The sequence below is a fragment of the Theobroma umbraticum genome, unplaced genomic scaffold (assembly GCF_002168275.2).
Source record: "Theobroma umbraticum cultivar Fairchild unplaced genomic scaffold, ASM216827v3 scaffold_44.0, whole genome shotgun sequence".
Taxonomy (NCBI): Eukaryota; Viridiplantae; Streptophyta; class Magnoliopsida; order Malvales; family Malvaceae; genus Theobroma; species Theobroma umbraticum.
This window is the reverse complement of record NW_018397255.1, coordinates 11748327-11774913: the sequence shown is the minus strand read 5'-3', so window position 1 is coordinate 11774913 and position 26587 is coordinate 11748327. Positions and strand designations below refer to the sequence as shown.

Here is a 26587-nt window from a genome sequence, read left to right as displayed (position 1 = left end):
TGCAAATTTAATTTATTAATAGCATGAAAAGTTTGATCCATTTGTCTAGAAACTAGGAAAATTAGTTTAATGGTAACTGATCCAGAAGCTTCCTAATTAATTTCAATTATTAAAATTTTGATACTTTTCAATAAAAAAAGATAAAATTTATGAAATAATGTGACTTTTTGGTCGAATCTAAGTATTTGACTTGATAAGCCGTACATTCTCGTATTTTTAAAAATATACATAAAATAAAAGAAATTGTTTTAAAAATGAAAAATAGTAATAATCCTTAAAAGGGTTAGGACAAGGAATAGTAGCAATGATACCTTGTCGTCCTTTTGAAGAAACGAACGTATCTCTGAAGCCTGAGCCGTCCGATTAGCTGTCAGTTAACCCAGGAAATGCTTAAAAGTGAAAAGCCAAATTAAAAGAAAATAAATATTTTTGAATATAAAAAAGAGGAAATTCTGGAAGAATCCTGACCCTTCAAAAACGATCAAATCAAATCGGATCATTTGGTCTCTTTCTCCCTAAACCCTTTTTGGAAGCCTCTAGAACCCACAGTCTCCTTCACTCTCTTCCATAAAAGCCCTTTCTTTCGAGCCCTACCGTCTTCGCCTCTCAAAGCCCCTCTGTCATTAGCGTTAGTTTCTGCTTTCTCACGCGATCACGCATTAACTCGCTCTCTGTAGATTCTTAGATTGAAAATGGATGAGGATTTTGATATCCCGGTGGCGGAGGATATGATGAACGAGGACATGGATGTTCCCGACGAGAGTCCCATTTTGAAAGTCGGAGAAGAAAAGGAGATCGGAAAGCAGGGCTTGAAGAAGAAGCTTGTTAAGAAAGGTGAAGGTTGGGAAACTCCTGAAAACGGTGACGAAGTTGAAGGTATAAAGAACAAACACTACAAACAAACCACGGAAAAAACAAACTTCTATTTTGAAAATGTTTTGGACTCTGATTGATTGTTATTGATGCAGTTCATTATACGGGGACGTTGCTGGATGGAACTCAGTTCGATTCAAGCCGTGATAGGGGGACTCCTTTCAAGTTCACTCTTGGTCAAGGTAAATGAAGATCGTCCCTTCTTCGGGTGGAAAAATTTGAAAGACAATTGTTTTAATTGTACATTGAAAGGAGAATGTAAAGTTGGACCTTAATCTGGAAAGCATTAATTTTGATTCTAAGTGTTTTATACTATTAATAGACATGAGTCCAAAGTAATCGTGTATTAATATCGTTAAATTTACTTCTTTTTGATTCTATTCCTGGAAATGCATTTAAAATTTTGGAATTTATATTAAAACCATGGGGGGTTTTTGAGAAAAGCTCTTTTCTGTTTGTGCTGGCTGAATTTCTGAATGTGAATTCATCTTCTTTTTTTTTTTGAAACTTGTTACATTTGGAATGCCTTAGAGGCATTACTCTGAAGCTTTGTGATATGTTTGATTTAGCTATTAAAAAGTGCTGGTAGGCTGCTTTTCGTGGTGATCAATTTGGTTTACTCCATAAGTCTTTCTCTTTTGATAATAGTAGTATGCTTGACTAAGGGGCAAGACCTTTGTAAGTCCGTAGCATGAAGACAAGCAACAATGTGCCACTTGAATCTTTTGTTGTTAAGTTCCTGCTTGGTATTGGGCCTTTAGGCTTTGCGTGGTAGGGAGGATAGAAAAATGGAAAGATGAAAAATTGGGAGAGGAGAAAAGTGGAAAGAGAAAAAATACATATATGTTTTTTCTTTCCATTGTTGTGCTTTTTAGGAAAGAGAAAGAAAATGACCATTATAGTATTTTAGTATAATACCCTATTGTATGTGGAGATTAAAAGATAAAAATTAAGAAAAGATGGATGATCTTGTAAATGTGCAGTAATTTACTCACACCACTTAGTTTTCTCTTTTCTAATCTTCTAAAGTTGGAATGATTTGTTTTTGTGGATAAGGATGGAAAACTGCCATCTCTCTTATTTCTTACCTCTCACTTTTCTCTCTTACTAAGTACTGGTGAAAATAATTTTCTTTTACTTTTCCATTGACCCCTTTGCATCCTCCTGCTTTTTCCTTTCTACCACGCAAAGGTGTAGGAATCTTCTTGTTGAAGAGGAGAAAACTCTGGTGAACTGGCATTATGCTAAATATCATATTTCTGGTTTCTCTTTATGTTTGTAGGACAAGTTATTAAAGGATGGGACCAAGGTATTAAGACAATGAAGAAAGGAGAAAATGCTATTTTTACCATTCCTCCTGAGCTGGCATATGGTGCGTCTGGCTCACCACCAACCATTCCTCCTAATGCAACACTCCAATTCGATGTTGAATTGCTATCTTGGACAAGTGTCAGGGACATTTGCAAAGATGGTGGGATATTTAAGAAGATACTTACTGAAGGGGACAAATGGGAGAATCCAAAGGACCCCGACGAAGTGCTGGGTACATATAAGAATCTGTTTTGTTATTTAATATTTATAATAATATGAACATTAAATCAATTCGAGTTACTGTTTGAATGAGCAATATGGGTTACTTTTTGTATGAGCTAGGTTTTAATAATGGGTTTGTATCTTGAATGCAGTTAACTATGAAGCTAAGCTTGAGGATGGCACGGTGGTTGCAAAAGCTGATGGTGTAGAGTTCACTGTTAAGGAGGGTTTGTATTATCTATGCCCTTTCTCTTCATTCTATTTCCCTCTTAATTTGTCACTTTAGTCCTAAATACCAATGGTTGCTTCTTCCTCTATGAACAGGTCATTTCTGTCCTGCATTGGCAAGAGCTGTTAAGACAATGAAGAAGGGAGAGAAGGTACTCCTTACAGTGAAGCCACAATGTAAGTTATTTTCATTTTATTGTCTTAGCATGAAAGTAAATGTGCTTGGTACTTGTTATGATGTTTTAACCCTATTTTATTATTTTAAAGATGGCTTTGGTGAGAAGGGGAAGCCAGCCACTGGTGCTGAAGGTGCAGTGCCTCCAAATGCCAGTGTGCAGATTACCTTGGAGTTGGTTTCATGGAAAACTGTGACTGAGGTTACTGATGACAAGAAGGTTATAAAGAAGATCTTGAAGGAAGGGGAGGGATATGAACGTCCAAATGAGGGGGCTGTTGTCCAAGGTTGGTGTTAAATTCTGAGAAAAGAATTATCAGTTTTCCCTAATGCAATATACTAAACAATTTTTTATTTAATATCTAACTTTTTATGTACCTTTGGCAGTGAAATTGATTGGGAAACTGCAAGATGGTACTGTCTTCCTGAAGAAGGGTCACAATGAAGGAGAAGAGTTGTTTGAGTTCAAGACAGATGAAGGTAACAGAAGTTGCCCTTCCTCCCACCACTCTCTTGACGCCAGTTTATGGGTTTAGCTGAACTGCCACTGCTTGATTTTTGTGACAGAGCAAGTCATTGACGGTCTTGATAGAACTGTGATGACGATGAAGAAGGGTGAAGTAGCTCAGCTGACTATTGCACCTGAGTATGCTTTTGGGTCATCTGAGTCACAGCAGGATTTGGGTTTGGTGCCTCCTAACTCAACTGTGTACTATGAAGTTGAGTTGGTATCATTTGTCAAGGTTAGTGGATCTGTACTCTTGTAATGTCTATGTCCATTGTTGTATATCTGTCAGATGTCAATATGGGCACTATGTTACAAGTGGTTTGATGATTTACTACTTCAGGGAAAAGAATCATGGGATATGAACACCCAAGAAAAGATTGAAGCTGCTGGTAAAAAGAAGGAAGAAGGAAATGTATTGTTCAAAGCTGGCAAATATGTGAGAGCTTCTAAGAGATATGAGAAGGTATGCATATGCTATGCTTGTGTTGCCTTGTGAGAGTTTTAATTTCTGTCTTTTGATACCTTGAAATTTATTGGTGTTTGTATATGCAGGCTGTTAAGTGTATTGAGTATGATTCTTCCTTTAGTGAAGAGGAGAAAAAGCAGGCTAAGGCATTGAAGGTTGCCTGCAATCTGAACAATGCTGCTTGCCAGTTGAAGTTGAAGGATTACAAGCAAGCTGAGAAGCTGTGCACCAAGGTTTGAACAATGTTCATAATTGGAATCATAATTTTCAGCTAGATCTTGTAGCTATTTGTGAGTTAAACTGGTGCATGATATGCGAATGCAGGTTTTAGAATTAGAAAGTGCAAATGTGAAAGCTCTGTATAGAAGGGCTCAAGCATACATCCATCTGGCAGACTTGGATTTGGCAGAGTTTGATATCAAGAAAGCTCTTGAGCTTGATCCTGATAATAGGTAATTTGCCTTAATAGGCTTCTTGAACTCTAGCTGTTGGGCTCAGCTGTTAAGAAAGAAATTGTGTTTGCGTGTTTGGGATTGATGAACGTCTTCTATATTGATGCATTTACTTTCCAGGGAGGTTAAGCTTGAATACAAGGTTTTGAAAGAGAAGATTAAGGAGTACAATAAGAAGGAATCCAAATTTTATGGGAACATGTTTGCCAAGATGAAAAAAATGGAGTCTATTGATTCCAGTGTAAGTGTTCAAGTTATGCTATGATTGAGGAACCAGTTGGGGCTTGTCATTTGTGATTCATGGAGTGATGTATTGATATTGTGTTCTCTGATTTGGCAGGAATCAGCAGCTAAGGAACCTGAACCGATGAGCATAGATAGCAAGGCATAGGTTGCCGGAGACCTTAATAATGACACGAAAAAGGTTTTTATGGTTTAACTGCTTTTAGTTTATCTGTAGGATAACTTGCTTTTGGCACGGAAAGAACTTGAGATGTAATGGATTCTTCTATCTCAGGATTGTTGACATAAAAAACTGTGTTGCGGGTGAATTATTTTTCAATATAAGACTAAGGGTACTGCCCAAAGATTGACAACGTTTTGCTTGATACGATCTGGTATGATGTGACAAAGAGCTTGGTTTGTTTGGTGGTTTCATCCTATGTTATGATCCTGGCCTGTATATTTCGGGACGATAACGGTTTTGGGCTCAAGTCAAAGATAGCTTAGACCACAAAATTACATCTAAAAAGTGATAAAGCTTATTTAATTCTTTAGATGACATTTTTCTAAACCAATATTTTTGTTGTACTAAGCATTAATAAATACAACAGAAAACCAATTTGTATAAATAAACAACTATTAGGATCAAACCACCATATTGCTTTCATCAAAAGGCTAGTGGTTTTCTCCAACCAAAGCGGGTTTTGATTTTGAAGAATGACGATTAACCTTTGGCTACAGACCCGATTAATTTCCTTTTATATATACTGCCAATCTTTCTTCCACTGTTTTAAGTCAGATTTAATCTAAAATTTAAAATTAATATGCCATATAAAATATTCAAGAATAATTTTTTTAATGACATTACGAAGCGGATAACGAGTTGTCATGAGATGATTCATTATATATAAGGGCCAAGGTCTTTTTTTTTTTCTTTTGTAATAGGGAAATTCAATTAATCAAAATATTTCTAGTCCATGATATGCCTAGTTTATCTGTTAATAAAAAAGAGGACATATTTGGAGGTGGAACATTAAAAATATGTAAACCTATCTCCAAGTAAATTTGGACATGGAGCCAATGAAGAGTTCAAGCTTGAGATCTTCTGAATAGCCACCATTGAATCTGCTTCTACTTGCACCTTGTCAAAACCTCTCTCCCAAAATAATTTAAGGCCCTGAAAATTTGCCCAAAGTTCTGCGACAAGTTATGAACAAAACCGAAAAGCCGATTCCCTTCATCATCTCTTACCAAACCCGCTGCAGTGGATTTCCCAGAAATACATTTTGAGCTGCCATCCGCATTAAGCATTGCATGTGAGCGATTTGGTCTTGTCCAGAATGTTGGAGTTGCTACTTTAGATCGATGCTCTGTTTTCCCCAAAATATCCCAAGCTTCTTTCACCTTGCACCATATATTCTGTGCTGCATTATCTGGCCAATGAAAAGCGCAATCAAACATATTTTTATTTCTCCAATGCCACAGCATCCATATTGCATGAGAGAAGATGACTCCCCATCGAGCCGCATCACAAAGCTTTGATACAGACATGTTCTCTTGAACCCATTGTTGTAAGTCCATATTAAAGAAACCATTTGAGCTTAAATTAGGTCACATATTAAGCCACATATTTCTCAAGCAGTTGCAGTCTCTTAATGCATGTATTAAATTTTTAGTAACATTACCGCATCTAAAACATAGATCGAAAAAACCACATTTCTTTTCAGCAATTAGTCTACTGTTGGTAAGGATTCATGTAAGACACTCCAAAGAAAAACTTTAACTTTCCTAGGACTTGTAATCTTCCAAATAGTGAAGCATCACTTTGACAGTCATATCTTGACTTTACAGAAAAGACTCCATTATTTGTCGGTGTCCAATACCCTTCATGAGTTACACTACTGCGTGGATCAACAAATATTGCTGCTATCATCCCTGTTATTTGAGAAAGAAGTAAATGTTTTAGTGAATGAAAGTCCCAATTTCCATATTCGTCACAATAGCTTGCCACAAGTAGAGCAACTTTCACCATAGAAATTTCTCTATTGGCAAAATTCAACAGAGGTCCACAAGCTAGCCAAGAATTCGTCCAAAATAAAGTGGAGTGTCCATTATTTGGGATCACACCCAAGCCTTTAACCAAAATTTCTCTACTCTTCAATATGCTTCGCCAAGTATAGGAGTCTGTAGTTTTAGCTTTAACCGATAACAATTCTTGGTTTTTTAACTATTTGCTTTTCAGTATATCAACCCAAAGGGAGTCCTCATTCATCCATAACTGCCACCCTAATTTAGCTAGAAAAGCCAAATTAAACTTCTTAGTCTACCTAATCTTTTGCCCACCTAGTTCGTTTGAAAAACAAATTGTTTTCCAACTGAGTGCATGTGTCACGGGCCACAGTCCAGACCCACCAGGAGGCCCAATAGGTGACACAGTCCGGACCCGCCAAGAGGCCCAAGAGGGTGCCAGCCCACTAGACCCATGTAGGGGGGTTGCTGGAAAATTCAAATTTTCCCTCCCAACCGAACTTCTAGAACCTCCCAAATGTTTTGGAGGGAAATCTTTTGGGGGGAATACTTTGAATTGAAAACTTTGGAGGGAAATCTTTTGGGGGGAATACTTTGAATTAAAAACTTTGGAGGGAAAAGTGGGTGGGGAACCTTGGCTATAAATAGCCCCATCCACCATTGTGTAAATCATCCATTCTTGCATCCTTTGTATTTCAATTCATTCAATATAAAGAGTTTAGTTTTTCTCTAGCATTCTCTTCCCATTTTTCCTTCCTTGTTTATGCAAGCTTGCTTGCTGGCTTAAAGCCATTGTGCGGGTGTTGAGCGCTTGTCGGGTGAGTAAGGCTGACTTGGGTTCTACTGCCGAGCTAAGGGCTGAATCCAAGGCCGCACGAAGGTGGTCTTAAGAATCGCCCTGTGACACATGGAGCTTCTGCACCCCACCCAAGTGACCCCAAATAAAATCCCGATTAAGCTTATCAATTTCCAATGCTACATTATCTGGGATGAGAGTAGTTTGCATTATATATGATGCCATTGAGCTAGTGATGGATTGAACTAAAGAAATCCTTCCCGCCATCGACAAATGTTTATTGCCCCAACTCTCCAATCTATTTTTAATTTTACTACATAGCTCTTGATAAGTGGCTTTTGTCACTCTTCCATGAATCATTGGAGTCCATAAATACTTCCCAAAATCCTTAACTAAAGGAACTTTAGCTAACTAGCTTAAAGCTTTCGCCTTTGTGGAGTCAATATTAGCAGAAACTAACATGGAGGATTTTTCTAAGCTCACCTTCTGACCAGATGCTTGGCAAAATTTATCAAGAGTCCTTAACATCACTTTTAACTTTTTGTGAAGTTGCCACTCCAAATAACATGAGATCATTTGCAAAACAGACATGTGATATATTAGGTCTACTTTTTGTGAAAAAAAGTGGCTTCCTATTTCCTTGGCCAAGATCAATTTTTGTTCAAATTGTTAGTATTAGTAGTGTTTATGTATGGAGTTATGTGTCTACGTTGATTCATGATTATAGCAAAATCAGAATTAGGTATAACTTTTTAAGTTTAATTAACTTCTTGTTAATAAATATTTGTTATGAATATTTTTGTGAATATTCATTTATATTATCTATATCTAGTTTTAGATGTAAATTAGATTAGATCAACACTAAGATTTAATCTATTCATCTAATCCTATAGTATAATCTTCATCTTATAAATTCTATCGAGATAAGGGGTTATTTGTTTGTAAATAGACCTATTCAGTTCATTTGTAAATACACATTTGAATAAGATATTCTTACCCCTTCTAAATATTTTCTCTTATATTTCTTTTATAGTTGTTTTTTTAATATTTATTTTATAACACATTATCAATACAATCTTCTAATCTCTCAAGTTTGGATTTTGTTTTCATCTTCTCACAAGGTTATTTTTTTTTATTTCTGATTTTAGAAAATCAAATAAGTGACTTAATATCTCTTTAGTATTTCATTCCCTAAAAATCAACCTTAATGTGAATTTTGCTATTATGTAGTATATATTATATTTTGTTACTTGTTATTAATGAAAAATCAGAATGTCCATTCCTTGAAGTGAATGTGACAAACGAGCTACTAATAAAAAAAATTATAAATTCATCCATTTTCTGAAATGAATGCGATATCATTTAATAATTATGGTCATAGTCATGAATCTATCTATTTCTTGAAGTGAATACCACATCATTTAATAATTATGATCATGAACATAGACGAGGTTATCATAATAATTTACACTATCAATATTTTAATTAAGGATAACTTTACCACTAAAAGTGAATGGATAATTTTGTCACTAGAAGTGGATAGATAATTTTGCTACTAGAAGTGAATGGATAATTTTACTATTGGTTCCAAATATGTGTGCTAGAGGAAGGGTGAATAGCACTTTCTAAATGTCACTAAACTTAACTTATAATTAGAGGTTAGTTAAAGGTTAATGATGAGAAGTTGAATGCTAGATGAAAGAATAATTCAAAGAAGAATGACATGAAAAATAAAAAAGGGTAAAAAATGCACAAAGATTTATAGTGGTTCAGTCTCTTTGACTTGCATCCACTACCTTGATCTTCCAATCAAGGATTTTCAAACCAAATCACTAGAATTGATGGAATTCCCGAACTTCCACCAAGCTTTTACAATGGTTTTTCATAAGCTCAGCAATAACCTTTAACAATAGTTTTTCTGGGATCAACCAAAACTCAAAACTAACTTTTCTAAGGTTAAGTTAGAACCTACAATAACAACCAAGATAAACCAAGTTCGATTAATCCCTTTAGAGTGTCTCGTACCCTCTAAGTAATCAAGGATTGCAGATATGGAGAAGTACCTATGATGTTTAACTTGATCTGAATGGTATAAGATGAAGTGTTAAACTCTATTATAAATATTTGAGTGAAGTGCAAGAAGGATTGAGAAAAGTTTTGCTATTTTTGGACTCTTTTTGTTCTTGGAAGCATCTCATGCATTTCTTTGTCATTGGAGATGTCTTTTATACTTGAAAAATCAACTTTGATAGATGTGACAGCTTCAGACCGTTGGAAACAGTTTAGAGTCTATTCTAGCCATTAGTCTGTCTTCAGATATTCAAATTCAAATTCTCAAATAGTGAGCTTTTAGCTGGTTAACCATTCTTTTTAATCGATTAAGTTTTCTTTGTCTCACAATCAAATTTTTTGATCGTGAGCTTTTAGCTAGCTAACAATACTTTTTAGTCGATTAAGTTTTCTTTGTCTCGCAATCAAATTTTTTGATTGTGAGCTTTTAGCTAGCTAACCATACTTCTTAGTCGATTAAGTTTTCTTTGTCTCGCAATCAAATTTTTTGATCGTGAGCTTTTAGCTAGCTAACCATACTTCTTAGTTGATTAAGTCTTCTCTATCTCGTAATTTGCTTTACTTCGTTAATCGGTTAAGTAAGATTTTAACCGATTAAGAGTTTATTATTTTTGAAGCAGTCAATTTCACTTTTGGACTTTAGTTGACTAACTCCCTTGATTATCTAACTAATAGATTTTTGTTTGTAACTCATTTGTAACTCCTTATTTTGACGAGTTTTGATGTTTGCTTTCTAGTCATTAATTTATTATTTACATACATTTGCATCCTACACACTTAAGTAGTAGTTAGATATTAATGAATGAGAATGTTTTGTTATATCAAAAACTTATGGCGCCAACATTTTTCACCAAAAATGGATGAATATCTTAACCCACTAACTCACAAGAAATGGATAACCAATCAAAAGTGGATAAATACTTGTAATCCACCAAAAGTGGATGAATACTTTTAACCCACCAGAAGTGGATGATGAATAACGAAAAGACAAAAATGGAAAGAATAAAAGGAATATAGAAGACGTATTTTCATTAATGTGACATGAAAGACCATTAATCACGTACCAGTTGTATGTTTTGAATTTTATTAAGCATCACTGAAAATTAAAGCATCTGATGATTTTAACAATGACTAAGTTGATATAGCACATCAAGATGTTTGTCCATCCTGAAAGAAGAATTGATTATATGATTGGGTAATAGAAATATCCATTGTTGATTTTCGTATTCTAAGAACGAAATTAATCATTTGATTGGTAATGAAAATATCCGAGAATGAACTTATTAGTAATTGGTAAATTTTAGTATAATTATATTATAAAGATGTTTTAATATGTTCTTATTATATTTAAATGATATATTCTTATTATGTGTTTTTATTATATATTTAATGTTGTTTCATGTTAACTTGTAAGTTTCTTATTGTATATATTCTATTTTATTTAAGAAAATATGGATATTCACCTTGTTGGATCTAAGATCAATGATGTAAGTATATGTCTAGCAGACGTTGCTACAATGCACACAATACTTAAAGACAAAAAATATTTTTCCCACTTGGTAACGAAAAAAATCAATGTCAATGTAGTATCTAATAGTACAAGATTAATAAAGGCTCCGAAGGAGCTAATATTTTGCTACCTTGAGGAATAAAGTTTATAATAGAGAATATATTATTTTTTTCAAGTATCAAAGAAGTTTATTAATTTTTAAATATATTTGTCTAAATAGATATTATATTGAGACAATAAATGAAAGAGATACTTAATACCTCTATATTACATCTAATATCTCAAGTAAGAGCTATGTGTTGAAAAAAAAATTACACGTTTTGTTCTCTAGATTAAACTACACAAATATTAGAATAATAGAAACTCATAGTAAACCAATAGTTTACTAATAATTTTAATGTTTGGCATAACCGGTTGAACCATCCTGGATTAATAATGATACAAAAAATTTATTAAAAATTAATATAATCATACATTGAAAAATCAGGAAATTTTTCAATCTAATGAAATACTTATGTACTACTTGCTTTCAAGGTAAATAAATTATAAGACTATCACCAGCTAAAGTTGAGATTGAAGTTTCTACATTTTTGAAACATATTCAAGGTTATATGTGGATTCATACATCTACCATGTAAACTATTTAGATATTTTACTGTTTTAATCGATGCATCGACTAAATGGTCAATATGTACTTAGTATCAACTTACAATTTGACATTTGCAAGATTGATTGCACAAATCATTTGTTTGGAAGCACATTTTTCTAATTATATAATCAAGACAATTTGTCTTGACAATACTGATGAATTTATATCTTAAGCATTTAATATTGCATATTAGTTGGAATAACTGTTGAAGAACCTATTGCTTATGTTTATACACAAAACGGTCGAGCAAAATTGTTTATTAAACACTTCCAACCGATTGCAAGGCCATTACTTATGCAATCTAAACTCTCAATTTCTACATGAGAACATGCCATTTTGCATGTAGCAGTGCTTGTATGCATCAAGCTAATAAGTTATCATAAATTCTCTTTTATACAATTGGTTTATGGTTAGGAACTAAATATTTTTCATCTAAGAATTTTTAGATGTGGGGTATATGTTCAAATTATTCCACCATATCGCACAAAGACGGATCTTCAAAGGAGATTAGGAATATATGTTAGATATAAATCTTCATCTATAATTAAATATCTAGAACCATTAACGAGACATGGCACAGTTTGTCCATTGTCACATTGAAGAAACAATTTTGCCAACATTCGAGGGAAAAAATAAACATCTAGAAAAAAAATTTCTTAGAATGAATTATCATTATCTAGTTTTGAATCTGGCACAAATCAATATGAACTTGAAGTTTGAAAGATAATTCTTTTGTAAAATATAGTACATCAGTTGCCATACGTATTTACTGACCTAAAGAGAATAACTAATTTTATATACTAGCTGCAAACGTTCCTATTAGCATTGATGTCTCTGTAGGACAAGACACACCAGAAGCGTGGAGACCAATCAGTTTTAAATATAAAATCCTCGAAAAAGAAAAAGAGTAAATATTCAAGATAGTAAAAAACAGAAAGTAAAAATTTTAGAAGAGACCTTTGGCATAATTGATAAAAATTTTAGAAGAAATTCAAGTACTTGAAATCATTGACAATGAAGAGATCTCAATCAATTATGTCATGATGGAAAAAGATAGAACTAGAATGAAATAAAAGTTGACAATATTTTTGTATATAATATAGCGCTTAATATTACAAAATAAAAATGAAGATCCTGAACTTATATTTATTAAAGAATGTAGACATAAAAATTATTTGCCAATGTGGAAAGATGCAATTAAGGAGAAATTGAATTTATTTGCAAAACATAAAGTTTTTGGACCTATAATCTATACATCAAATAGTGTAAAACCAATGGGATATAAATGAGTATTTATGCAAAAACGAAATGAGAAAAATGAGATTATAAGATATAAAGCACGGTTTGTCGCACAAGATTTTACCCAAAGATCTAGTATTGAATATAAAGTGATATATTTTTTATGGTGGATGCAGTTATAATTCTATATTAATTAGTCTGGCAATAAATGAGAAAATTAAAATGCTTCTAATGAATGTAGTTACAGCCTATTTATATGGCTCATTTGATAACGATATCTATATGAAAATCCTTGAAAGATTTAAGTTGCTTGAAGCACAAAATTTGAATTCTAAAAAAATTTATTTAATCAAATTAAATAAATCTTTATATAGATTAAAACAATCTATATACATATGGTAGAATCGCCTTAATGAATATTTGTTGAAAGAAGGCTATAGAAATAATCATATATGCTCATGTATTTTATAAAAGGATTTATATATGAATTTATCGTAATTGTTGTTTATATTGAAACTCTTGAAGAGTTATCAAAAATCGTAGATTTCTTAAAGAAAGAATTTGAGATGAATGACCTTAGAAAAACAAAGTTTTGTTTAAGCTTTTAGATTGAGCACTTGACAAATAAAATTTTTGTCCATCGATCTAATTATATAGTAGTGCTAAAGCGATTTTATATGGATAAAGCATATCTATTAAGTTCACCAATAGTTGTAAGGTCATTAGATGTAAAAAAAGACTATTTCTAACCAGATAGAGATTTTAACAATTTATGAGACAAGTTGTGAATGTGTCTGGTTGAGATCTGTAACTCAACATATTTAAAAAATATGTGGCTTGTCAATTAAGAAGGAAATTTCAACAATGTTATATGAGAATAATAATACTATTTGCATAGCACAATTAAAGGAAGAATACATTAAAGGAGATAAGATAAAACATGCTCCGTCAAAACTCTTCTTCATTTATGATCTCTAAGAAAAAAGTACTATTAGTGTTCAACAAATTTAATCAAGTGACAATCTAGCAGATTTGTTCATCGAAGTCATTCTTATTGCAACATTTGAAAAGTTAGTATAAAATATTGGAATGCATCATTTTAAGGATCTCTATAATGCAGTTATCAAAGAGGGTAAAAAACATACTGTACTCTTTTTTTTTCATCAAGGTTTTTCTTGATGAGGTTTTTAATGAGACAATATTTCAAAAGCGTATTCTTAAAAAGAATTATATACTCTTTTTCCTTCACTTGAATTTTTTTAATAAGATTTTTTTAATAAGATTTTTTTATTGTAAGGTTTTTAATGAGGTATATTCTTAATATAATGGATATTCAAGGAGAAGTGCTACGAATATTTTGTGAATATCCATTTGTATTATCTATATTTAGTTTTGGATGTAAATTAGATTAAATCAACCTTAGGATTTAATCCATCCATCTAATCTCTTAGTATTATCTTCATCTAGTAAATTCTATCGAGATAAGAGGCTATTTATTTATAAATAGACCCCTTCAGTTCGTTTGTAATTATAAATTTAAATAAGATTTTCTTACTCTTTTTAAATACTTTCTCTTATATTTCTTTTATAGTTATTATTTTAAGATTTATTTCATAACAATATCATTATTTTTATTAAATTTTGATTTTAATGCTAATATATTGATATATAATAATTTATTAATATAATAATAATAATTAAATGAACAAATCAAATCAAATTTAAACTTTAACTTTAAAAGAGAAAGAGAAGATGGATAAATTTGATTCGAATCTAATACAACTTCTCGCACACACAAACACCTTTAATTAATTTATACTCTCTTATTAGTCACAATAATAAAAAGGTTTGACAATGGAAGACGATATCTGACGGACAAAGAAAATACATATCTACTAGTAGTAATATTATATTTTTATAATAATAACTTTGGCTTAAATAACAAAAAGCTCTGTAACTCTCTCTCTCTCTATATATATATATTTGTAATTGAATTTTTTATATTTTTATCATACTCAATTAAATCATTTTTCTTTATATATATATAATGGAGTGTTATTTTTAGAGCTTTAATCTCGTAATGAAAATATAACATATTATTTTGATTAACAATTGTTATCTTATGCATACGTAGAATATGTAACAAAAGTGATTGACTTGCTGCATAACATCATTAATCTTTATTGTGTCTTTTACCGTGGTACGTTATATCACAAATATTGTGTCTAATTAACATGTTACATCAATTTTCATATATACAACAAATGACAGTTATTATTGAGAATAATGTATGTTAATAAAGTTATATCTATTAATTTTTGTTGTAATTATTGTCGTAGCACGTCATATCACAAATATTGTGTCTTATTAACATATCGTGTCAAATTTCATGTATGTAACAAATGGCAATTATTATTGAAACTAATGTATATTAATAATGTTATATTTTCATTGCAAGATAAGAGTTCAATTTCATAAAAAAATAAGAATAGGGAGTTAATTAGATTCAAATAAAAAAAATCAAATGAGTCCAAGCTTAATTGCAAAATGATATGCATTTAGTTGAAGGATTTTTTTGTTATTTTAACTTAAAACTTTTTAATATTTTAATAAAAAGGAAAAAAACAACAACAGTGTTTTGGCATAATATCTGAAAAAAAGTGTTAAAACTATTCAAGATAATTTAAATAAGATTTTATATTTTTATTACATTTAATTAAACTATTATATTTTTATTTTGAATCAAAAAAGTGTTTATATTTTTATTTTGAATCAAATAAGCACTTATGATTAATAATTAACTTAATCAAAATATTATTTATCATTCTATACTGTGTAGTGCTAACGTAACATGTTAATATATTATAATTAATAATAATATAATATATTAATATATAATAATTGATGATAACATGACATGTTAATTTAAAATAATAATATATATGTGATTTTTTTTATTTTTCACATTAATATTACGTAAATATAAAATGATAAATAGTATTTTAACTAATGATAATTAATTAATTAATTATTAATTATTGATTGACTGTAATAAGAATTTATTTAAAGTTTTTTAATAGTTTAGTAGATTATTGGAGTAGAATGTCAACTTATTTTTTTAAAAAATAAAAATAAGATAGAGACGGACTATTATACCATCGTTTGTTTAGGGTTCCAACTTACCGAAAAGCCAGCATATAAATAGGACAGAGGTAGGGTTTTAGCCGGTGCTGTGAGTGTGTAACCGAAGGAGCGCAACTGAGTCTGTCACTTGCGCCGCTCAGCCAACATGGGTACGTTCTCACTTCGATCTTTACCTCCACTTTCTCACCATCCAAACACAACACTCATAGCTCGCTTTTTATCTTTTCGTCTCTTCGATTTTCTCCTGCTCTTATCTCTCAAATATGTGGTTTTTTCTATCTTTATTTCAGGTATTTCCAGGGATTCCATGCACAAGAGGCGTGCCACTGGTGGCAAGAAGAAGGCTTGGAGGAAGAAGCGAAAGTAATTCCCCATTTTCCCTTCTCCCCTTTTTCTTTCTCCTCATTGCTTTACAAATTCGGCTGGTTTTGTGCTCCATTTGTTTACTTTTTTTTTTTTGCATGAATTCGCTAATGAATTACGGTTAGAATTCCCTTGTCTTAAACTATGTCCAAATGGGATAAGATGGATGAAATATTCATAGGTTCGTATGGATACTGAAGGCTAAACAAAATTTATTTTATTTTATTTTAGGGGAATCATTCTATTCAAAAATTGTTGACCATGAGTGTTAGAAATTGAGTGGGGTTCTCTTATTGAGAAGGAATATGGAATGGAAATTTTACGTTCAACTCTTTTCTAGCTAGTATAAACTGCATTTGCTAAATAAGATTCGAATTTAAGACATTCCAACTAGAAGCATACAGGGTAGTTTTGCTTCGTGTTGTCAATAAAGGTATATTTGGGCATTCACGTATTGGTCGTAGAAGCTAATTTGTGAGATTTAATTCTAAATGTTAAAGTTAGCATGGCATGGTTGCTTGCCCTTTCTATAAGAGGTAGGATTGGATTAGGCCTTAGGTTCAAGTCTTGCCTAGGAAACGTGATTGATTTTGCCGCTTAAGATTTGAACCTAAGATCGGCCCCACAGTGTTAAATGGCATTTGATGTTTTCTGATGCTATGTGGATGGGAAACCCCCCAGACTCGCCATCAATATATAGCATTGGACTTGTAAATCAATGTAGGTATATTTTAATAGATGGCAGATTGATGTGCTTGGGTTGGATGTTGCTATTGTCATTATGGGATTAATGTTTGAAATTTTTTTGTGTAGATCTGAGAACCAAGATGTCTGTTGTTTTAGGTTCTTAGGGAGTGATTTGGGGATGAACTCTTTTTAGAGTAAACAATGTCCAATTTTCAGCCTGTTGGTTTACTGATTACCAATTAAGTTTCTAATCTCATGAATTTGGCTGCTCTTGTAAGGTATGAACTCGGTCGTCAGCCTGCAAATACTAAGCTCTCAAGCAACAAGACTGTAAGGAGAATTCGTGTTAGAGGAGGGAATGTGAAGTGGAGAGCATTGAGATTGGATACCGGCAACTATTCATGGGGTAGTGAGGCTGTCACACGTAAGACCCGTATTCTTGATGTGGTATATAATGCCTCAAACAATGAGCTTGTCAGGACACAGACTCTTGTAAAGAGTGCCATTGTTCAAGTGGATGCAGCGCCCTTTAAGCAATGGTACCTTCAGCACTACGGTGTTGACATTGGGAGGAAGAAGAAGATGGCAGCTAAGAAGGAAGCTACTGAGGTAGAAAGTTTTTCATCATTGCTTTTCCTTTTTGAAATTCGTTACAAGGTTGCAGTTAACTTTCCAAATTGATAATCACCTGTATGAGATTGTTTTAGTATAATTTTTTGTCATGCTTTGATAGAAATGTTTGTCTCTTTTAGCTTTGTCTTCTTGCGAAGTGTATGTACTACAGCAAAAGGATTATCTTAGCATTTAAGAGTCCCATGCATAATTTTTGCTCTAACTATGCCTTTTGAGAAACTTATATGGAAAGATTGCCATTTTTAATTTAGAGTATGGAGAGAATTGATAGTCTAACCTTTTAGGGTGCTTGCTTGTGTGACTAAGCATCTTCAGTTTATGTTCTTCTTGTTTCTGATTTTGAGCGGACTTTGGTTGTTCTCTGCATCATAAAACTGGCAGGATGGAGAAGGTGTTGCTGAGGAAACTAAGAAGAGCAACCGTGTCGCTAGGAAGCTTGAGAAGCGCCAGAAAGATCGTAAACTTGATGCTCACATTGAAGAACAATTTGGTGCTGGTAGGTTGTTGGCATGCATTTCTTCGCGGCCAGGTCAGTGTGGCAGGGCTGATGGGTAAGTTGGGCAGATCTTAAACTCTTTGTAATTATTTCTATCATTTTAATGCAGTTTTATTATATTAGCTTCTTATTCAATTTGTATATTATTAGATACATATTGGAGGGTAAAGAGCTGGAGTTCTATACGAAGAAAATCCAGAGGAAGAAGGGCAAGGGTGCTGGAGCTGCTTAGATGCAGTACTTCACATGTCCTACTCTCACCAATGTGATTTTGTTCCTTTATGGCTACCGTTTAAGATATGATACATTTTAATGTGAACATTTTACTTTCTCAATATCTGTTAAAATTGTTCTGGTTTTTTTTAATCAAAAGTTAAAATTATTGTCATTGTCGGTACCCTCCCTTCTCCAGAATTTGATAATAGTACACTTAGAACTGTTTACCTGCCAGCGTCTTATTTACTACTTACTATTGTGCTTAAACTGGGGTTGAAATGACATGGATTTCAAGTCGCGAACACCTGAGATTAAATTGGAAAGTGAAATTGATTGCATATTTGAGTGTGAACAGGAGAACTTCCTTTTTTTGTTTAAAATAAAAACTATTTGGAATGAAAATGATGGTTATTACAATATACAGAAGAGGAAAGAAATGAGAATATATACAAAGTAGAGGGATGGTTTGATAAATTTATAAGTTGATAGGCAAACTGTCATACTTAGAATTATTAATTGGGAGTTGTAGGGACAAAATAGATAGAAAAAAAAATCAGAGAGGATGGGATGATAGATGTTTAATATACGTAAATTGCATGGAGGGGTGAGGGGTGGCACAATTATTGCTATAGGGAATGTGAGCATAGTATGTCAAAGGGTCCAATGAAATCTACAGCTGGACCTCATTCCCTGGAGGTCGAGGTCATTGTCTGTTTGTTTGAAGATAAGAAAAAGAAAAAGAAAAACCACTAATATCTTGGTTTTCTCTTAATCATATCTATAATCCTATTTAGGGGTTGTGAGGAAATTACAAAGCTAGGTATATCCTAATTAGTGACTTTGGATTGATTAGAATGGAACAACATCAATTAAATCTCAAAACTGATTAATACTGTAATCGTACTTGGTACACAAATCTGGCTAACAAAATTAAAGAATGACAGCAATGACGCTTGCCTCACTCACCTGTCAATGGCAAGCTAGTGTACAATGCATTACACAAAACAAATCTGCTGGATGCGAAATTCCATCCTCCCACCCTTTGTTTTGAAGCTTCTCTTTTCTATCTTCAAAACCTTTTGGTACAAGTTTATATTAACCAATGGCATGTTGCTTGGCAACCAATATGGTATGCCAGTCCATTAAGTACATAAATAGACCAGAAACATTTGCCATGCACAAATGAATCAACTGCTTCATTCCAGAACCATTAACAGCATATCGCTTTTATGATCCGTGGAGGCTATTATGCGCAAAGCTATTGATTAAAGGCTGTGTCAATGTGGCCTGTATTTCAGGGAAACTCCTCCTGGGAAGCAAACAACTCTTTAGCATCAGCAGCTCAACTCACCTGTTCTCCAATCAAATCAAGACCTACTACTAGGAAACTAACTCCTTGAAATAATAGGAAGTAGAAGTGGATTCCCTGGGCCGACAACAAGCTTCTCACAGAGGCAGTTAACAAGATAAATGCAAGGGCAAGTTCTTTCCTATACAGACGATTCCTCTTGGATTTCACACTTTTCTTGGTTACTTCTAGTTTGCTAAGCTCTTCAAGGCCAGAATCTGAGGAGGACCTCAGTAAACTAGTAGCTTCAACTAATGTATCTGATTCCTTCTCATAGGCAACAAGATCAGCCTCTGATGATCTCCCCAACTTTTTCGTAACTATCCACTCATAAGAACTTCCAAAACGAAACAGCCCTGATATCATGGCATTGAACTTTGTCACCGACATGGTGTTTTCAAATAGAAGGTACGGGACTATGAACGGGAATGATCGTGGTGCTGGAAGGATATTCAAGACCGACATAATCCCAGGGACATAGCAAACAACCCAAGCTGGTAACTGAGCTTCTGGCAGGAACATTGTCAATGGTAGAATGATGCAGAACAGGGTGAACGAGTAAAAGGGCAGAATAAGCTTCCGTAGGAGAAAGAACAGAAATATCAAATTGGCTTTCTTGGCCATACTTACCTGGAATAAGGAAAGAATGAAATATAATGCAGCAAATAGAACTTCACACCTTTATATTCATAAAAAAAGGTTACAGGAAAATGGACTCTATAACTAAATGATGCCAGGAAACTTTTGCCATAAACCCAAACATATCAAAACAAATTTAATTAAAAGTGTTTCATTCTTACCCTTGAGCATTTGACTCAATGGTAAGTGCATGTTCCCTCTGCTCAAAAAGTTAGGTTCAAATCTCTCTACCCTCACTAAAAAAAAATAAAAATCATTCTTTATTTAATACATAAGTCTTGTTTAGACATGTTCAACCATTCAAATGTCTATCATAAGTAACAGGACTAGGCTGCAATAACCTGCTGGCAAACAAATAACTTGTTACTGCTGCTTAGTCTATTAATTCATAATTGATCACCGGTCCCGTTTCTATTTTTTAAAAAGAGTTGGGCAAAGCTTTAGACTGTTTGTCTTGTTTTCCCTTTTCTAAAGCAGTTCAACAACCCACATTTTGAGCAACCCCACAGGACTAAAGCTTGGACTATTGGTTGATGTAATGACAGATTAGTTGCCCATGTGGGTTTCTGTCTACCTTCATAGCCTTTAATTCATTTCTGAAAATTCCATTTTGACGTTTGAAAGGAGGCATAATTTCTAAGTTAATTGAATTGACCCTCCTCCATTTCCACTGAAGATTTTGTCATTCAAGCACTGTTTGTGAAAGATTGAAGTTTGGTGACCACAACATCCACTAATTTCCCCTACTAAATTCATTAAAATTTATGAAATAGTATGATAAATAAAGATGTGATAGTACGGGCTAGCACAGTAACAAATGAAAGCAGTTCTCAACATCCCAGTCTTACTCATATGGGATGAAGAGCCAAGAAATCTAAGACAAAACCCTAATTAAGCTTTCTCTCGCAAAAGATATTTTGAAATCAATTTGTTTGCTGTTCCAGAATTCTTGTTTAGGCTGGCAGTTCATACCGTTCTATACTTAATGTTTCGATCAAAGACTTCAATTCTTCCACGTTTCAGCAGTAGCATATTGTTTGAGCTAATTAAGGTCCAAAAAACATGAAAGAAAAAGGTGTTTCAACAACTCCACCACCCAATCAATTTTTTCCACTTTCAGTCCACATTATGTATTTGAATTGATTTTCCAACACTAATATCTAGATATCATTTGGAGAAGAACATGTAAATTGGTGGAAATAGGATTAAAGTATAAACAAAAGGATGCATCTAAGCATTTGGCTCATTGGTTGGTGCATGTTCCCTCTGCCTAGAGAGTAGGGTTCAAATCCCCCTTCCCCCAATTAAAAAAAAAAAATATTAAAACTCTTTCAGTGTGAAAGTGAGATATCATAGAAAATTATACATTTCTAAAGGGTAGAGAAAGAGTGAATGCTGATTTCGGAAGTGGAAAAAATTATCAGTGTGGAAAGCATCAGATAAATTGGTTAAGCCATGGGGCATTTTGCCTCAATATCTTCCTTTCTGATTGAACAAAATGATTGCATTGTCCATAGAAATGAGAAAATTAATAAAAATTTTGAAAAATAACTGTTGTAAGAAAGTATTTTAGAGGGATACAATTTTCTTATGCGCATATGGTTCAATTTTGATGAAAAACATGAATGTGTAATATAACAGTTGTAAGAAACTTCATACCTTTGAGCGAAGTACATCAACAAAGCACAAGCGGAACAACTGCATAGGACCTGAATGCCAGCGGTGCTGCTGTTTCTTGTATGCCTCATAGGACTCAGGAAGCTCACAAAGGCACTGCAGATGGATAAAAGTTAGCTCACCTTTCCTTTCTCTCTCAAGTGGGGAAGTAAATTTCCATATTATAACATTTCACACACCTTAACATCATTCAGATATATAAACTTCCATCCACAAAGGTGAGCACGGACAGCAATGTCCATGTCCTCAACAGTTGTTCGTTCCAACCATCCACCACATTCCTCAAGGGCCTTAATTCTCCACACACCAGCAGTTCCATTGAAACCAAAGAAGTTGATAAACACACTATTGACCTGCTGTTCAACCTCAAAGTGAAATGATAAATTTATGTTCTGCAACCTTGTAAGTAAGTTCTCATCCTTGTTTACAAACGCCCACCTTGTTTGAACCAATGCTAGATCATCATTCCCCTAGAAAAAAGACAGGAAGACAATTGCCAATCAGATAGAAAATGATAGGTAAATTAACAAATCAAAACAGAAAAATAGAAAGGAAACACATATATTTTACAGAGAAACTCAACCCGTACCAAGAAAATAGGAAATCCCTAACTAGCTTTGGCGTTATGGAGGGGGGCAAGCATTGACCTTCCTTGTGTCCAAAATATTGTTTTGATTTTGCAGAACTAGTTATGTGACAATTGATATGTTACTATTACTATGATAAGCATAATATAGCTGCTGAACTGTTAGGCATTTAAAAAGCCAAATAATATTACTAAAATGCAAATCTTAGACCATTCAATAATTAAACTCATCTATGTATATTTGTCACAAGAAGTGGTGCTCAATATGAAAAATTGAACCCTAGGGAATAGTGAAAATGCAAGATTAGAACCCTGTTTGATCTCTAGTAGCGTCCATGTTGTTTTCTATGTTAGGTTCCTTACTGGTTTAATCAAACAAAGAAACAATACATATACATGGATGACCATGGGTTAAAAATTTCATTGAAGATCCAAGATTCTGCGTCAAATGTCACTGGAAAAAATATTAATGCAAGGACTAGTTCTTCTTGCAACAGAAAGGCAATTATGTGCCAACAAGGTTTATCTACGTAACCAGATTGTAAACAAAGAGCACATTAGCTACTGAGTAGGCACTGCTTACAACTGCAAACCACCAAATTGTTACAATGTTAACTTTCAATCACTATGGTGTTTCTCATCTTGAACCCATGCCGACTACTCAGCTCAACTAAGATTAATCCTAATCTACTTGCAGTTAGCTTTATCTTGAACCAATGAAAATGATTATAACAAAGGATCAGCCTGCAAGCACACCAAAATTATGTTTCAAAGAGAAGACAAACGAAAACATGCTCATACACACATGCAGAGATGAAAGCAAATTTACGTAATTAAAATGGAATGTTCTAATTAAAAGATGTGAACTAAAAGGTAACCTTGAAATAAGGAACGGTTTTCTTCAAGAAATCTGGTGCTGGCTGAAAATCAGCATCAAAAATTGCAACAAACTCATATTTTTTCACATAATCACAGCTCATTGCGGATTTCAGATTCCCTGCCTTGTAGCCAGTACGAATAAGACGATGCCTATATAATATATGCACACCCCTTTGTTGCCATTTCTGTACTTCTGCCTTGATAAGGAGCTGCACATTCAAATCATCGGAGTCATCCAAAACCTGTACCAGCATTCTTTCCTTTGGCCAGTCCATAATACAAACTGCTGCAATAGATTGTTGGTAAACCTATGCAACACACAGCAAAATTTTAGGAATTATATACCACGAACCAACAATAAAAGATCATTTATTTTTTAAGTTCCAAATTATTTTGGTCAATTTCCAAGTACATGGCCAGAAAGGAAAGGCAAAATTAATACGAATTTTCAGTAATTCAGTTAATTTGGAACTAAACAGGGCAATAGTTAGCAATTTTGCATTGCTCTAAACCTTAGGCAAATCTTGCTATGCTACGTATGCATGCTGCCCTGTACCTACTCATAAAACACTAACAAGGAAGACGAGAAGTATTGTAGCTATAATTACAACAACGAGCAACACGAAATCTTAAAGTTCTTTTTTTTTTTGGTTTGAACCCTAATCTAAAATATAGTGTGAACTGACATTTAAACAGAGTCAAAAATTAAAGATTCAGCATTCAATCTTCCATTATCTAAATAACGCATCCGTAACTAAATCCAACAATGTTTAGTATACTTGAGCCTTAAATCTACTACGTGAACAATTAACTCAAAAAACCACATTCCATTTTTCGCTAGGGATGGTGAAACCTACATCTGCTTACCTCCCTCTCGTTGCACATAGGAATTTGTACTAACACCATTGGATAATCCTCTACATTTTCTCCTTCTACTCTCCCCACCGGATACTCCATCGTTGCCGTCGGTTTGACTCTCCTAAATTTGATCCAGAAACAGCCTAACATCAACACCACACGATCCACAGACTGAATCAAGAACAGCACTATACACACATTGGCCAAGCTTTGCAGCGGCGGTGCCAAGTAATCGGCTCTGATTTCCAGCCACTTGGCGTAAACAAGCTCCACCGCCACCTCCGCCGACACTACCGACGGCGGGCTGAAATGCCATCCCTTGAAATACGCGACTAGCTCCACGCAAAGCAAAAGAACCACCAGAAACAGAAAGAACTTTATGATACGATAGAGCCTTGAAGCAGAGGAATCGGAGGGGGAATCGGCGGACGAGATTCGACGGTTGGCGGTACGGAGGAGGAGAATGGAGGCGTTTGTGATCCACGCGAGGGAGTTAGCGAGTTGCTGGAATCTCAAGAGGCAAACCCAGGAAAGCTGGCGTGCGCTTCTGGCGCGATCTTTCTCCGCCGTTCGATCAGGATTGGAACTGCTGATCTCGACAGCTAGAAATCCGTTATTAGGATTGTTACTATCATTCGTGAAAAGCCCGTGGTTCTTCTCCCTTTGCTTGTTCCACCATTCCTGAAACTCATAATTCGGTGCTCGAGACATAAATCACACCCCCCAAAAAAAAAGAGAAAAATGTGAATTTAATCAAATGTCGAGAAACAAAGAGATCTTTTCTGTGTTTCTTTTACTTTCTGTGTTTTTCTTTTTCGCCTTTTTGTGTTCCGACTTTGGAAGTGGAAGCGGAAGCGGAAGCGGAAGAGGGGGGAAATGCTAAATTTAGTTTCGGGGATGTTTAGAAGCAGGCCATGTGCGGTTTTTGCATTACTAAATCCAGATTTCTGATCTACACGCGCTAATCACGGGGATGCCGCGGCGATTGTTAGAGGATGATGTGACTGGCGCGTGAAGTTCTTGGCGCGTCAGCTTGTTGTGGTTAATCTCCATTTCACCATGCATGGTTGCAAAAACTCTTGAAATATAGAAATGAAAATTTAACACTAAGGCGGTTGGAAGGATAGATAGATTCGCATCTCTCCGTGTCTGTCCGCCGAATGCAGATGTTGTAATAAGCGTCCAGAGTGTAAGAGCACTGATACTTAAATTTTTTGTTTTTTATTTTTATAAAACGAGAAATAAATAAGTAAAGATAAATAACGAAAACCATCAATTATCCTAAATTAATAATTTAATTATAATTATCACGATAAAAGATTGTGTGAGAGTTTAATATTTATAACAATAATAACAATAAATGAAGAATTTGTGATGCAATTTATTACTGTAATTGAATAACGGTAAACAATAAGCAATCGCAAGCGATATGATTGTTGTTGAGTGTATACCATTTTGAGGGGAGGCAAAGGGGAAGGGCGGTTGTGAGGTTTGAGTGGTAAACTGGGTTAAGCGGTGATTAGAGGTTTGCTTTGTTGAGGTTGTTGGAGAACAGAGGCGATGGAATTTCGGAGCATGTTCTCTTGCCTGGCAAGGGCCCACTCATGCATGCTCTTTGACAATGAAATGAAAATGATTTTTTTGGTGGTTTCCTTTTTTTTTGTTCATCCTTTGACCATGGAAGATGCATCTTGTTTGTTAGACGATCTTGGTGATTCTCTTTTTGCTCTAATTACTATTTGTAAATACGCATTAACTCACAAGAGACCTAGCTACGTTGTAAAGTCAAATCTCAAAGATATGCTTTGGATGAAAATAGATGTACACAACCCTTTTTTCTCTTTCATGGGTCCTCCTATCCCATGCTGCATGGCCTCCTCTTAAGTTTCAACTTGAAAAACTTAGCCTTTAACTGATATAAAGAAAACAAGCTGTCTGCAACGCATTCGGCATAGAGCCATGCATCCGTGCATATAAAAAGTTAGCGATCAAAATCTAAAAGCTTTTCTTCGCCATTCAAACCATTGCTATTCTTTCCAATCGTACAATAATTAGTGTGTGTAAATGAAAGGGGAGTCCCCAAACTGTGGATAGTAGGGCATAGGTTGTCTATTTGGAGAAAAAGCAAGCGACGAAACTTTTTATGTACTAGTGGTGATGAACTTTAAATCATAATGAGGGAAACTGTTTTGATAAATATTCTGAAAGACTAACTAGTGTAAATTACAAGTGCCTATTCTTGAGTCCAGCCCTAAGCTTAGCCATCCGAATGTGGATAGATGTAGTAAACTAGGGAGACAGACAGAGGCCTG

The 26587-nt window shown here is 34.0% G+C and overlaps 3 protein-coding genes across 3 annotated transcripts; 2 read left to right on the top strand and 1 right to left on the bottom strand.

The window, feature by feature from the left end:
* Positions 1-521: 521 nt before the first annotated feature.
* On the top strand, positions 522-4831 carry LOC110408765 (peptidyl-prolyl cis-trans isomerase FKBP62-like). The gene is made up of 13 exons (XM_021417835.2): positions 522-876; positions 969-1055; positions 2156-2416; positions 2559-2633; positions 2731-2811; positions 2902-3096; positions 3197-3289; positions 3377-3552; positions 3658-3780; positions 3870-4016; positions 4108-4235; positions 4356-4476; positions 4576-4831. The coding sequence occupies exons 1-13, from the start codon at positions 693-695 to the stop codon at positions 4624-4626; spliced, it is 1722 nt and encodes a 573-aa protein (XP_021273510.1). The 5' UTR covers positions 522-692; the 3' UTR covers positions 4627-4831.
* An 11100-nt stretch (positions 4832-15931) lies between these two features.
* LOC110409018 (small ribosomal subunit protein eS8) lies at positions 15932-18469 on the top strand. The gene is made up of 5 exons (XM_021418229.2): positions 15932-16042; positions 16184-16256; positions 17222-17552; positions 17958-18127; positions 18223-18469. The coding sequence occupies exons 1-5, from the start codon at positions 16039-16041 to the stop codon at positions 18302-18304; spliced, it is 660 nt and encodes a 219-aa protein (XP_021273904.1). The 5' UTR covers positions 15932-16038; the 3' UTR covers positions 18305-18469.
* A 688-nt stretch (positions 18470-19157) lies between these two features.
* On the bottom strand, positions 19158-25265 carry CSLC6 (Cellulose-synthase-like C6). Its single transcript, XM_021445528.2, has 5 exons — positions 24285-25265; positions 23417-23725; positions 22132-22422; positions 21935-22048; positions 19158-20266 (listed from the first exon to the last, which is right to left on the bottom strand). Exons 1-5 carry the CDS (start codon positions 24984-24986, stop codon positions 19631-19633), a joined length of 2052 nt encoding a protein of 683 aa, XP_021301203.1. The 5' UTR covers positions 24987-25265; the 3' UTR covers positions 19158-19630.
* Positions 25266-26587: the final 1322 nt, after the last annotated feature.

Bases quoted from the DNA above. Each gene is read 5' to 3' on its own strand.
- LOC110408765 (XM_021417835.2), top strand. From the start codon at position 693: ATGGATGAGGATTTTGATATCCCGGTGGCGGAGGATATGATGAACGAG. The intron at 3,553-3,657 runs GTTAGTGGATCT...TTACTACTTCAG, and splicing joins AGTTGGTATCATTTGTCAAG to GGAAAAGAATCATGGGATAT. The intron at 3,781-3,869 runs GTATGCATATGC...TTGTATATGCAG, and splicing joins CTTCTAAGAGATATGAGAAG to GCTGTTAAGTGTATTGAGTA.
- LOC110409018 (XM_021418229.2), top strand. The intron at 17,553-17,957 runs GTAGAAAGTTTT...TAAAACTGGCAG, and splicing joins CTAAGAAGGAAGCTACTGAG to GATGGAGAAGGTGTTGCTGA. The intron at 18,128-18,222 runs GTAAGTTGGGCA...GTATATTATTAG, and splicing joins CAGTGTGGCAGGGCTGATGG to ATACATATTGGAGGGTAAAG.
- CSLC6 (XM_021445528.2), bottom strand. From the start codon at position 24,986: ATGTCTCGAGCACCGAATTATGAGTTTCAGGAATGGTGGAACAAGCAA. The intron at 23,726-24,284 runs GTAAGCAGATGT...TGTGTTGCATAG, and splicing joins CTATGTGCAACGAGAGGGAG to GTTTACCAACAATCTATTGC. The intron at 22,049-22,131 runs GTGTGTGAAATG...ATCCATCTGCAG, and splicing joins TATATCTGAATGATGTTAAG to TGCCTTTGTGAGCTTCCTGA.